The following is a 14,415-nucleotide window of genomic DNA, read 5'->3' on the forward strand; positions in this document are numbered from 1 at the left end:
GAATGTCACTGGAAGTGAATGACCGTTTTCTATTGTGTGTTTAGTCGTGTAGTGATCATAGATGGTTCTGCGGTACATTTTCTCCGGGACACTTCCTGCATCGTTCAAATGATTGTATGTATATAATATTGGTGGAATATATTTTAACTAATCATGAAAATAATTTTATTAATTGTAGAACTGACCTTAGTTGTTTATTTTCCAATGACAATTATTGCACAGTGTACCTATCCTAACACCCACTTCTGATTTCTACAAAGGGGGATACTTCGGTATGCCTCCCATTCATCCTTTCTTCTCTAATGAAGTCTGTACAACACTCAAATGTTCCATTTGTTGCTCCAACAACAGAGATCTACCTTCTGTAAATAGCTTTGTTGTCAAATGTTCATGCAAACATCATTCAGCATTTTGGCGAATGTGTAAAAAAGCCAAATATTGCACAGCAAGTACAGACAGAGTTCAGGACTGAAGCAGTTAAGTTATTCAAGCAGGAACTCACTTCAGTATGGGAGTGGAAAGTCCCTGATCTTGTGTGCAATTCCTGTGCTAGAGTCAGATCTACTGTGACTGAACATTTTACAAAACAGGAAGGTAAGGTACGAAGAAAGATTTTACATGATCTGTATGCATATTAGCTAGCAGGATTCTGTAGGTGGCTGGATTTTCATAAAGCTGCATAAACTGTTGCTCCCTCCATTGTAGTCTTTGTTCAGTGGCATTGTGCCAGATCAGAGTCAGTCCATGAGAGTATAAAGTATCAGCCTCTTACAATCCCCCTGGGGGAAGAAAATGTAGCAAAATGTAGCAAAAAAAGTAAAATGAATGATAGCAGAATAAACCACAGTGACCCATTAATCTTCTGCTTCTCCTCTAACTGTCCAATCACAAGCTGGGGGAGGGACTAGACCTGAAGGTGTTACTTAACTGCAGCATAGTAAATTCAGGTCTTGACTACTTTCATAGGAAAAGCCTTAATATATATTTTATCTATGTTAAGCTTTTCCCTGTCTGTATTTTTCTCCACCTGCTGATGAAAGTATACAAGTTGTATCGTGTGAAGGAGCAATCGATAGCATCCCAATAGAATTGTGATCTCTTTTTGCAAGCTCATAGAGATGTATGCAGTGTTATGGGACTTATTTATTGATTACCAACTGAAATATTGATCAGTTGGTCTAAAGGATAATCGTCAGAGGATCTGCTTTATGTATTAGGTTCTAATACATCAGATGATTATCGAAATGTCATTCATGGATCTGTGAGGATGGATCCATAGATGAACACTACATAAATCAAGGTAGGAGAGCACAGTAGGGTGCCACTCGCTCATCCTCCCCCTCCTTTCTCCATAGAACAGAATAGGCCTTGTGTGCACAGAACTTGTTTTTTCATCTGTGACTTTCTTTGGCCATAAACATTCATGAAAGCTATTTCCAGCAATGTATGCTCTGTTTTGTCTGACCACATAACTAAAATGGCATTCACAGGTATGGTATAACCAGTTTATCTACACCGTTCGTCCTTCCCAAACATTTGTATAGCTAAATGCAAATGTCTCCTGAAGGTGGAGCACACATACAAGTTTCATATTCGCTTAGACTGAGGTCATAACATAGCTGGCAGTAATCCTAGACTGCTCCCATCAAGTCATTTATAGGAAATCAAAGTCAACAACTTCATCCCAACCAAAAAAAAAAGCGGAATGTGGAACCCAACCAGTCTCTCGGGTGAAAAAAATCCAAAAGGGTAAAGTATGGCAGTTTTAACCAAAGATTGATAGATATATTTATCAAACAGTGATTGGAAATGGCTGTTGTTTTTATGGTTTAGTAGAAATGCTTTGGGGTAAGATAACAGCACAGCTCTGACTGTAGTAAATACTATGGATTGCTTCTATTGGCTGTTGGTTGTAAGAGACCAAAATGCCAGATAAATCACCCTCTACGCTAAATCAGAATACTTACCTAGATCTAATCATAAAGCCTGCAGCATTGCCTACTTTCCTCTGTCGGTTTCCTTATTTAATGCTCATGCAAGAACAGTTCAGCATAAAAGACTACGGGGTTGTCAGGACACCTGCAGCACCCTATGTTGCCTGCAGGTGGCACTGTGATTTTGTATGTCTTTCTTGTGCTTCCACTGACAACCAGCAGGGGAGTTGATGTATAAGTTCTGGCTTAACAAGTATCACAAAGCCCTAGCACTGTACTTGTACCTGTGTGTATCCTTGCTGGTACAGTGGCCACTTGCTCATTGAATCTTTGCTCTGATCCTGACACTAAGATCCCAGATATGAATCATAGCCAGGACACTTTCGGCATGGAGCGTGTGTGATCTATGTTTGTGGGAGTTTGATCCCAAAAAGGTTATCAAGATTCCCCTATAATTGGCCTTTGACTATATAAAGGACATTTGACTACGATAGGTACTAAAGATTGTGTGAGGCATCGTAGAAGATGTCCGTGCTGCTAAAAAGAATATATATCATTTTTTGTTTTGATTTTACTGTTTACCCTTTTGCAAAATATTTGGATACATAGCAATCCATCCCTCTATCTCTCTATTTGGGACACATAGAAATATTATGACAAAGTAGGATTACCATAAGTCCTTACCCCCTCTCTCTGGCAGTTTATAGAATGCCAGATCTGTTGGTAACAAATTAACCTCCATACACAACCTTCTCCTTTCTAAGTCTCTGATCTTTCTTGCTCTCACTGAAAATTGGCTGTCCTCCTCTGACTCTGCCTCTGCTGCTGCTCTCTCCTATGGAGGCCTGCACTTTACACATACCCCTAGACCTGGCAACAAAGTAGGGGGTGGTGTTGTAAGAGACCAAAATGCCAGATAAATCACCCTCTACGCTAAATCAGAATACTTACCTAGATCTAATCATAAAGCCTGCAGCATTGCCTACTTTCCTCTGTCGGTTTCCTTATTTAATGCTCATGCAAGAACAGTTCAGCCCAAAAGACTACGGGGTTTTCAGGACACCTGCAGCACCCGATGTTGCCTGCAGATGGCACTGTGATTTAGTAGGTCTTGCTTGTGCTTCCACTGACAGCCAGCAGGGGAGCTGATGTATAAATTCTGTCTTAACAAGTATCACAAAGCCCTAGCTCTGTACTTGCACCTGTGATTTCCTTGCTGGTACAGTGGCCACTTGCGCATTGAATCCTAGCCCTGATCCTGACACTAAGGTCCCAGATATGAATCATAGCCAGGACACTTTCTGCATGGAGTTTGTGTGATCTATGTTTGTGGGGGTTTCATCCCAAAAAGGTTATCAAGATTCCCCTAGAATTGGCCTTTGAATATATAAAGGACATTTGACTACGGTAGGTACTAAAGATTGTGTAAGGCATCGTAGAAGATGTCTGTACTACTAAAAGGAATAAATAATAATTTTGGTTTTGATTTTACTTTTTAACCTTTTGCAAAGTGTTTGGATACATAGCAATCCATCCCTCTATCTCTCTATTTGGGACACATAGAAATATTATGACAAAGTAGGACTACTGTATTACTTTTGCAGAGGTGGTGCCAACCATTAGTATTGCAAGGGGTCTCCCTGCAGCTTTTCTTCTTGAGATTAATGACTTAGCATTGCCTATTCATGATGTCACATGCAGGGACAGCCATCGTGGTGGAGGAGTACTGTATATGCTCAAAACTGCCCACCGATAATGAACAAGAAGCAGCAGAAGGGATGGAGGAAGCATAAATCTCAACAAATGTAATAAACGCAGGGAGATTCTTGCACTTCAGGTCCTCAGGTACAGTTTCTACTCCAGCAAGGAAAACAGAAAGCAGAGCTGTAGTGACATCAACAAATATTATAAGGCAGTAAGATGCAGTGTCCATTTGATCCTACTTTTAGTCCTCACAACTGGATCTTCATATCTTTTAGTCACAACTAACATTTCCAGAAGTTCCACATGGGATTGCGAATCTTCTCTGGATTTAATTTAAAATTTCTTTATCAAAGTTCATATCAAAATTTTTCAAAATGCAATAAATCTGGGCATGATCTAGCAGAATGGTATATCTTTGACAGTCCTCGTGGTAAGTCATGACTTTAATATGGGACAGAGCTAATAGTCACAGGTCCATTCTAGTAATTGTACTGTACTATAGATACGAAATTGCTTTTAACACTGATTATTTTTTTTTATCTTTCAGCTCCTAACAAAACTGACTACCCCAAAAGATGGACATTTCTCTGCTGTTATTCATTATAATGATTCCATATGGTAAGTGTATAGTATTATAGTTCCTGTTGTTCTGAAAAACTCAGAGGCAAGGGGTGGTACATTAATGGATTTCTTTATCAGAGTATAACCTGGTTGTATTGTGATGAATCTGGCATACTCCCACCATATATAAAAACCTAACGAAAGACCTGATTAAACTTTTTTTAGGCAACCAATTTTAAAACTTTTGATTCCGGAATTTAAATTAAAAAAATCATAAAGCCAATGCATTTTAGAAGTTGCAAAGCATTCTCACTGTTGTCTCCAGGAGAAGTCGACCCTAAGAAACAACATACAGCCAAATGTAGACAGTGGTTTTTGCAGATTTTTTTTTGGGTGCTTACTTGGTAAGTTTAACTCACTAAGCAATGGTATAGAAAAGTCTAGCAGAGAGCATTCTCCTTCACAAGTGTTGCTGGAGGATTCGGAGAGATCAGTGCTTATGTCCCTGAGAGGTATAAAAAAAGGCAGTTGGTGTTTAATGTTGATTATCAGGCTAACTTTAAATTTCACATTCACCCAGGATCCTATAACTGATTGATGACATATGTATAAATGACATTTTTACTCATCTAAAGTCACAGTCACTTGCTGCACTAGCCCTTGGTCTTCTCTCCTCTGCTCGTGAGTCCTTCTTTGGAGGTCACTTGCTTCTCCAGAAAATCTATATGTTTTTCTAGCCCTGGAAATTCTGTCTTCTTCCACTTAACTGTGAAATCCTTCTTCAATGGTCACATGCTTTTTTCCAAACCCGAAAATGTTTTCTATTGTTGTCCAGGTCTTACTACAGAACATTTCGATGAGAGATTGGTAATATTTGCTAACTTTACGGATGAACTAATTCTCCCACTGCCTGCACATCTACTCCATGAAATCAAGAATGTTTTCTGGAAAAAAGAAACTGAACAAATCGCTGTTGTGTTTGGAACTCTGCCCAGTATAAACCCCTTATATAGTGAAATAATAGAAATCTCCTATTCTGGTTCATTGATAATAAAACCTCTAAACTGGGAAGATGGAGAAGAATACTCAGCAGAAATAATACTGAATAATTCCAGTATGAAAACAATATCTTATCAAGTCAAAGCTAATTGTAAGTATTTTATTTTACATTTTCAATATCTGCACTAACAACTTCTCTTGATTGATCATCAGGATTATGTTGGACAGACATGTTTTGTATCCATTATAGCAAACCTCTCTAGTCCAGGGCAAATAAAAATGAGTATCGGATGAAAAGGACAGTAGGTTACCATCATTGATCAGTACAAATATTATTATGGTTTGTGTATCTACAAACCAATATAATATTTGTATTATTAGGGTTGGCTCCAAGATTAACAGTGACTACCAATACACAACAGATATCACTACTTTACTATCACTAAACACCAAAAGCCAACCTGCTCCACATATATAGACAGCCATGTTTATGGTATATTATATACTGTTCCATTAAAATATTTCCTTGGCTTAAGTTCTCATACCGCCTAAATATTCATATGTATTAGTGAGACTTAATTTCAAAATAAAGGACCGATATGAAGGCTTAGAAGAAACTGAATAGGTGGGGCTAAGCTTGGTTTTTTTGGAAATATGAAGATAATCATGTCAGATTCTTGATCTACTAATTGGAACCTCTACTTCTAGAAGTTTCCATTACTTTCTTAGTTTAAAATTGCTTATAAGTTATGATAAGATAGTTATCTTTAGGATAGCAAGTGGAAAATCTGCCTGATCAGGTTTTGTGATTTGTCAGAGCAATACAAACAGGCTCTAGATGTTCCAGGTGACAGATAAAATGAACTGTGTTTCCCAATATCCTCCCATTCCCCAACTACCTACCTTCTTCTCCCTGCAGAAGTCCACCTTGGGTAAAGCTTTGGTGCTGGGGTATACATGATTGCATAAAAAAACTTGCAATTAACATGTGACAGTATTGAAACAATATTTTATAATAGTCTCCATATTATAAAATAAATAATAATTCCAGCTATGATAGTAAGAACCCCTCATAATGGGCACAGTAGGTTTGCAAAACCAAGACCTTCTACAGGGATGCTGGGAATCATTCACAGCAGGTTGGCATACACAGAAACGTTGTCAAGTGATGGTGGGAACCCTTTATAATGGGCCGGGCAGCTTTGGTGAATCAGGATCTCAGTGCATAGATGACATAAACCCCTCATTGGGCCAGAACAAGTGTAAAGATCCAGGAACTTAGGGTAGGGATGCTGTAAACCCCTCATAATAACCACAGCAGGTGTGAAGACCCAGGACCTCTGTGCAGGGTTCTAACCATTAGAATCCCTAAAGAGTTTAAGGAGATGGTTATGCAATTTAATGGATTTCAATGATCATGAATGGAGCGGAGAGCTTGTAGCATTCATTTCATATTGATCATTTAAACGTTCAGTTTCCTATTGATTTTTCTCTCTCTTCATAGATCAAAGGTACACCTTGCATAAAAATGGTAAGTATTATTCTTGAAATCATTTTATTTTGTAACATTTTATAGCTCGCTTCAGTCTATACTGGAGTCCATGGCTCCTTGCATGGCTCCTTAGTTGGTATATATCTTTGCAGGGCTTTATGAGCAGAACTAATTCTGTGATTAACCCATGAGGATAGAAATACAGAACTGGAACTGCTGACTAGTTTTTGATAGTATGAGCTTTTAAGCTGTTATTTTCATCCCAGATTCACTACTCAGTAAAAGTAAATATCAGCCTTTGAACAAGCTGCATAATGGCTGAAAAGCCTGAACTGCTTACTTGATAAGGGTCACTAGGATGTAAAGTTAAAGAGATAGCAGAGATAGCGCTGGAGCCTGCACCTTAATGCACAAGTCAATGGCAGCCCCATTCATCCTGATCTGCCCTCTTTGATTGTTGAATATTTATATTTATTACTTGTAATAACTGATATGTACTGTGAATCTGCTATTAAAGACCCTAGGATATTATCAGCCACTGTTGGAGAAGATTTGATTCTGCCATTGGAAAATGAAATAATTGAACACACAGCAATTGAAGAGATTGATTGGCTGACAGAGAGATGGGTTTTCTTTGCCACAACAAAAGTTGATGGGCAAATTCGCTTTCCAGAGAACATTTATTATGGAGGTTTGTCCAGCACATCAAATGGTTCCCTAATCTTCAAAAAAGTAACAAAGGATGATGAAGGAGTGTACAGAGCCTGTATCTATTCATGTAAAGGAGAAGTAGAGGAGCAATTGTACCACGTCCGAATTATTGGTAAGTTCCACCTGGGAACAATATCAAGTGCTAAAATACAATTACTCCCCTCCCTGCCTAAAGCTTCCACACTGGGGAGTCTTATAACATGATTATCCCGGTCTAATGAGCAGAGAGATGACTTAGGTAACTGTACTGCTAAAACTGATTTTACTGAATAGCACAGATCTGAAAACTGTAAGCAGTATAAACACACACGATTCCTTGGTAAATTCGGCTGCATGTTTGCTCACAGCCATTCCAATCCCGCTTCTTTGCTTGTTCAATGCATATTCAAACATTGACTTGCTCTGCCACCTAGTAGCCAAGTCAAAATAGCAAATGCTATTTCTTCTAATGAATTTAAGGATGACTCTAGGTCGAATTGACATTAGAATTTATAACCCCTGCCAAGAGAGTAAATCATTTCTGGAAACAGGTGCAGATTTTTTTTGATGTTGGCCATTGTGGCTACTGATTTCTGATGATCTGCCTACACCTGTCAGCTATCTACAAAACAAGAGGGGATGAGAAAATAAATTATCTGCTCAGTGACCCTGATTTATGAAAGCTCTCCAAGCCTGGAGAGAATACACTTTGATCAGTGAAGCTGGGTGATCCAGCAAACCTGGATTGGATCTGGTCCCGGATTAAAAACATTGTCTAGCAAATAGCAAATGATTTTAAAGATTCCATTCCAGGTTTTCTGGATCACCCAGCTTCACTGATGAAAGTGTATTCTCTCCAGCCTTGGAGAGCTTTAGTAAATTAGGGCAAATGTATTAGGTTTTCTATGTGTTTTTATAAGAAAAAAATAATTTGTGTTCTTTATTGCAACAGTTCCGGCTTTAGAAAATCACTTTGAGAAGTCCACAACGAGCGCGTCTACTCCTTTTACCGGAACCGTCAAGATCGTGCTTTTTTTAATCTGTATGTTGATTTGCTCCATCGTCTATACAATTTATTTATCTTTAAGACGTAAGGTAAGTTTGATTTAGAAATCTATTCTCTTTACATTTATTATATTGTATATCAATATGCTGCAGAAATATTTCTATCTTTGTCCATTCAAACAGCTTTTAAAAGTTTACGTGTCATGAACCCAGCCATACTAAGCTCAGTTTATGTTAAAATATGTACAGAAAGAAATCTTTCTTTAGCCTAACTTGCTGCTGTTAATGCTGTCAGGATATAAAGCAGCCAAATCTCCAAGTCCTGTCCTTGGGTCCGCAGAACCTATTGGTATCTTTAATATAACAAGGACCTCAATGTCCAAATGGGCAGATAGGAGTGGGGGAAGCTGGACTACCTGGGCAGGCTCTATTGTAATGAGCGATCTTCTGACTTCCCAAGTATTTGTACAGAAAGTCATGCAAGATAGTCAACCAGATGTCTAGTATTTTTAGAAGGTCTATATCGGCAGAAAAGGTTTACTTTATTATCCTTCTATCTGACAAATATATATATATATATATATATATATATATATATGTGTGATTCTTCATCTATCCTTTTTTTTCAATCTGTTTATAGAAAAAAGAAACCATATACTCACAGTCTTTGGTAAGTGAATATACATTATTAATTTCGGTCTTTCATTTGTAAAGCCTGTTCCCTTTTACACACAAGATTTCTCAGTCTACTCTATTGTTAAATCTCAGCTCCACATTTTTCCTCTTTAGTCCTCCCATCACTTAATGTTTAGATCCTTTAGTTGCATGCCACCACATGGTCCTCTTCTTCTTTGGCTATTGCCAGGAGGTATTCAGTGATGATATTGCTTCTGGACATTGTATTATGTCATCATGAGGAAGCTTTCTGTACGTCATGCCTAAAAGAATGATTGCCAATTACAACCAATCACTGCCTAAATTCCAGAAATTCTGGTGGTTAGTGGCAAACAAATATTGTTTTATAGGTATTAGTACACCCAACACCACATAATACTACACAGTACCTCCATTGTTACTACATTACTTCGCTTAAACTTTCTTCATGATAAATAAAATAGCTTGTGGTTTACATCAGTGATACTTACCAGTGCATATTCTACTATTCGTCTGTTTTAGGAGGAGACACAAACCTTTAGGAACCCAAAGGAATGTGAGAAAAGCCTTGAAAAGATAAATCCTGCATAACATTTCAGTGCTATAATTTTTACAGATTTCTCTCTAATTGTACCCTCAGTTTGATTGCCGGCGTTGTGTGGTCAGGTGACTAAGAGAGAACAAGAGATGACCTTTACTGGTGATAAAATGGTCACCCTGATCCTCCAGTATGATCTAGATAGGAGTGATACTTGCTTACACTGCCATTCATATCTCAGATAGACTTTCCACCCCCTGTTCTCTCGATCATAAAAATGTAATATATATCAGTGCTCTCTGCACGCATGCTAAGAGATATAATCCTTAAATCAGGTTGGCAATCCCTTGCTGTTCTGCATTGCAGTATGGCATGCCCTGGTTATTCCCTCTGGTGGCATTCCTTGCAGCAGCAAAGTAGATCAAAGAATTAGCTGACTGCCGTTTGCAACATCCCCAGCTTCTCCCGTAGCCGTGCACTTTCTACCTGAGATGTACGTTTCTCAGCATCCCCTGCACATACACTGAGGCTGTGTGCAGCTGCATCATTGGTTATTGACCCTGGACTGAATAACCACCAACCAACCACCAACGACACCATTCGTTGCACACAGGTAGTAACCATATGCATCTAGCTTCCAGATGCTGGGTGGGGGCTTGCTATAGGTGAAGAATATGGCAAAATATTGGAGGATTGGTGTTTGGTGAGCTCTGGCATTGGACCAAGCCCTTTCACCTGTCTCTTCTAATGCTGCTTCTGTATATAAGTCCTCTTCCACCGTTCTTCCACCATCTTTACATACATACATGTGTGTATATATATATATATATATATATATATATATATATATATATAGTGTCTTATTATTATTATTATCAGTATTATGCAGCGCTTTACAAAGTTCATAGTCATGCCACTAGCTGTCCCTCAAGGGGGTTCAAAATCTAATGTCCCTGCCATAGTCATATGCCTTTAATATAGTCTAAGGTCAATTTTGGGGGAAAGCCAGTTCACCTAACTGCATGTATTTGGAATGTGGGAGGAAAATCACACAAGGCAATATTCAAACTTGGGACCTAGCGCTGCAAAGGCCTTGGTGCTAACCACTGAGCCAAGTGTGCTGAGCCAATCTTGATAGTTTTCAATCACCTCTCCAACCCAATATATCATAGTCTCTAGTACCCTCCCTATTTATCTTTATCACATTTTACATCTCTGGTGGCATATCAGTGAACTACAAATATCAGCTATACAGGTATAGTCCCATAGATAGGCACATCTGACATACGGACAACTCCTAGATATCAGGCTTCCCTGCTTTTCCTGTGCAGGACCGAGATTTGATGGGGGGAGGTTTGCATGACATGCACAAGAAATCTTTTGCTAAACACAGTTGAGGTTGTGGGTGATTTTAGGAGCTGAGCTGTAAAATCCTGTAACTCTTTATAAATCAAGACAAACTCTGTAGTGGTTACTTTTTGCATATCAAAGCACAGCTTGCTCCAGAAGTTAATGAATGTCTAGGCTTCATAAAGTTGATTGTTTTATTTTTTGCTTTGTGATTAACTCACGGTGAAGATTTTATACAGTAACTGACACCGTGCTGTCTAATATTATGTTAAGACAAACATCTGTCCTAATTGCATTTATTAAAATAATGTACCTGTTCCGACCTACATACAAATTCAACTTAAGAACAAACCTACAGTCTCTATCTCGTATGTAACCCAGGGACTACCTGTACCAATTATAACATTAAATTTCATCACTGATCATCTTGGCCTCATCCATAAAGGGTCCAAACATCTGCAGCGACACTTTAAATTGAACAAAAGAAGAGTGACATGATCATTCTCTCGGATTTGTTACATTATCCTACTGATGATCACCCAACTCTCCTTGTCTCAACAAGGGAAGCCTACAACACAGAATGAGGTACATGCCATATGTTGGTATTGTTGGTAAAGTGGAGAGGCTTACAACGTTCACCCAAAACCAAGGTTTACTACAAGCAACAACAATTAAACACAAGCGCGCCAACAACCATGACTATGATATAGAGCTCACCCTAAGGCTGGTGGTTCAACAGGCCTTTATTGTTACATACCAATAGAATAGGACCCTAGAAAAAAATGAGACGTATCTTGCATATGTTGTATAGATCTTGCACTTTGCACTTTGTTGCCAAACTAGATTGGTGACCATTTTGGGTTTAATTACTGTTTTTTATTGAACATAATATTATGTTTTAATACATTTTTTGTTATATTATTTAATACTATTTCTTTTGACACAGCTAATAAAGTTTTTTTTCACATATAACCTATGTGTGTTAGGGAATGGTTATTTATACATTAAGGGTTACATGATCTGTTTATATTCTTCCATTACAGTCTGGGAAAAGCTGTCTAGTTGTCATCATCAAAACTCATTTTCTTTTTTCTTGGTGATTGTATTTCTGCTTACCTGTATGTGGAGTAGATGTGGCTCCAGGTTCATCCACATTTTTTAGTACATAGATCCCAATACCTGGATAAATACCAGAGAATCAGTTAGGTGAGACTCACGCAGGTTATCGTACAAGTTTAGGGTCCTGGGGTGACAACGCTCACTGACTGAACTGTATCTATGGAGTAGCATTGTCACCCTAGCACTGGAACTTTTAGTTAGTACTACAAACACCTCTCACTATCTTTATTGCCACATATACTCAAATATAAACCCACCTGTAACCGATAACATTGAAAACAGCAATCAAAAAATGTCAATAAAACTAACACAAATAAATACATTCATGGTGTATTATTTAAAAACATTTATTTCAAAGATGAAACAATAAAATCACATGGGCTCAGTATTATCATCATTTTTCTCGTTTTTTATAGGTTAAGGAATGTTGCACTTTGGAGTTGATGAGTCAATTACTACACTGGTGCATTATTGTTTGTCACCAGTAGAGGGCACTGTGTTCTCATGTAAAGTGTATATCAATTGCTAATAGTATCTCACACAGCAAGAGTTTGTATACAGTGCCATCTAGTGTGTGACCAGAGTATAAACGGCAATTCTTTTTTCTAATGTCATTTTCAGGTTAAAAAAACCTACAGTATGGGGCACAAACTATGCTTTGTAATATACAAGGGCACTGGATTCTCAACATGATAGACAGGGATATGTTTGTATGCAGAAAACATACCCAGACTAAAAAAGTATCTTGTAAGCCTAAATATATTACATTTTTCTATAGGGATAACGTCCTTAAATTGATCTCCCCCTTCTTTGGCTTGGTACAAAATGCACCTCAAAGGAAGGGATGCTGGGCTTTGCATTAGATATGGAATCCTATTAGACTATTGGAATGTGATGTCTCCTAAAATACCAGTAACGAAATAAGTTTACCATCCCAAACATCCCACAATGCAGTGAATATCACATTCACTAAACATTCTTTGGTGGAGAATCAATTACTGTACTGGCATTGAAAGCACATGGACCTGGAAGATTCTCCACCAAGGGGGATGTTTGGTAATTTTTTTTTATCAATAAACTTATATCTTCTATGCAAGCTTCCAGGTTACTCTGTAGTACACATGGTTCAGCCACCATGTGACCATTGCACAACATGTCCCACTAGAGATAGCGCTTTTTCCTCTGATTTCTTCTCTTCCTCCCTCCCCTCTTTGTAACACTGCCTAAGGAGCGGCGTTCTAAATTAGGAAACATATGCAAGGTGTCAGAAATGTCTGCACCTGTTAAGAAGAAACTATCTGATATGTTTGGGGATAACATAGGACAGCATGAAGTGCATCAATCTAAGTTCTGCAACTTCTCATGTCACATGCCACATGTATGTCACATGTATGTCACATGTATGTTTCAAAGAACGTAAGCGTACATTTCTATGTGACACGGCACCATTCCCCATCTCTCTGAGTGTAACACTACATTGTACTGACTACAGGAGGGGATGAGGGGTCTGCAGAATACAAGGAACAATAGTCTAGGCCTAGACTAATATACCCGGTCCTCGTGTTCCACAGACCCCCATTCCCTCCTATAGACTAGGACCTCTCCTGTTTAGGAAGCACAGACAGCCCAATGGAGTTACCCTGCATGCAGCTCGGGGGAACATTACCTCAGACAGCTTGGGCAGGCAGCTCAAACAACTTTACCATAGACAGGGCTGATAGTCCTACGAGGACCCCTGCAGGCAGCCCATGGAACTTTACCTGAAGCAATGCAAAGATTCACTGATGACCCAATATAGGCAGCCCAAACTTTACCTCAGACAGGGTAGACGGCCTTTGGAGGACCCCTGCAGGCAGGCCAGGGAACTTTACCTCAGACAGGGCAGAATACCCTTTGAACACCACAGCAGCAGCCCTGAAAACTTTACCTCAGGCAATGCAAAACCCCCTGGAGGACCCCTGCAGGCAGCCTAGAAATTTAACCACAGATAAGGCAGATTACCCTTGGAGGACCCCTGCAGGCAGCTCAGAGAACTTTACCTCAGCAGGGAAAATAGCTCTTGGAAGACCCCTGCAGGCAGCCATGAGGAACATTACCTCGGACAGGGTGGAAGGACAGGTTGCCAGGCAGGGCAGGCAGCTAGGACAACTTTACTATAGTCCTATGAGGACCCCTGCAGGCAGCCCAGGGAACTTTACCTGAAGCAAAGCAAAGATCCATGGAGGACCCACTCTAGGCAGCCCAGAAAACCTCAGACAGGGCAGACTACTCTTGGAGGACCCCTGCAGGCAGGCCAGGAAACTTTACTTCAGACAGGGAAGAATACTCTGAACACCACAGCAAGCAGCCCAGAAAACTTTATCTTAGCC

General features: G+C 39.1%; 1 protein-coding gene across 3 annotated transcripts; it reads left to right on the forward strand.

The window, feature by feature from the left end:
• The first annotated feature begins 502 nt into the window (after positions 1-502).
• Positions 503-11,899, forward strand: LOC140342393 (uncharacterized). Of its 3 annotated transcripts, none has more exons than XM_072428553.1 (8): positions 503-594; positions 4,186-4,256; positions 5,035-5,349; positions 6,703-6,729; positions 7,208-7,513; positions 8,333-8,475; positions 9,026-9,055; positions 9,562-11,899. In XM_072428553.1, exons 2-8 carry the CDS (start codon positions 4,214-4,216, stop codon positions 9,628-9,630), a joined length of 933 nt encoding a protein of 310 aa, XP_072284654.1. In that variant the 5' UTR covers positions 503-594; positions 4,186-4,213; the 3' UTR covers positions 9,631-11,899. The 3 variants fall into 3 exon arrangements, with proteins under 3 accessions (XP_072284654.1, XP_072284655.1, XP_072284656.1); XM_072428554.1 differs by having other exon boundaries at positions 543-599; XM_072428555.1 differs by lacking the exon at positions 503-594 and adding an exon at positions 1,426-1,749.
• The last annotated feature ends 2,516 nt before the right edge of the window (positions 11,900-14,415 follow it).

This window comes from Pyxicephalus adspersus, chromosome 12 (assembly GCF_032062135.1).
Source record: "Pyxicephalus adspersus chromosome 12, UCB_Pads_2.0, whole genome shotgun sequence".
Taxonomy (NCBI): domain Eukaryota; kingdom Metazoa; phylum Chordata; class Amphibia; order Anura; family Pyxicephalidae; genus Pyxicephalus; species Pyxicephalus adspersus.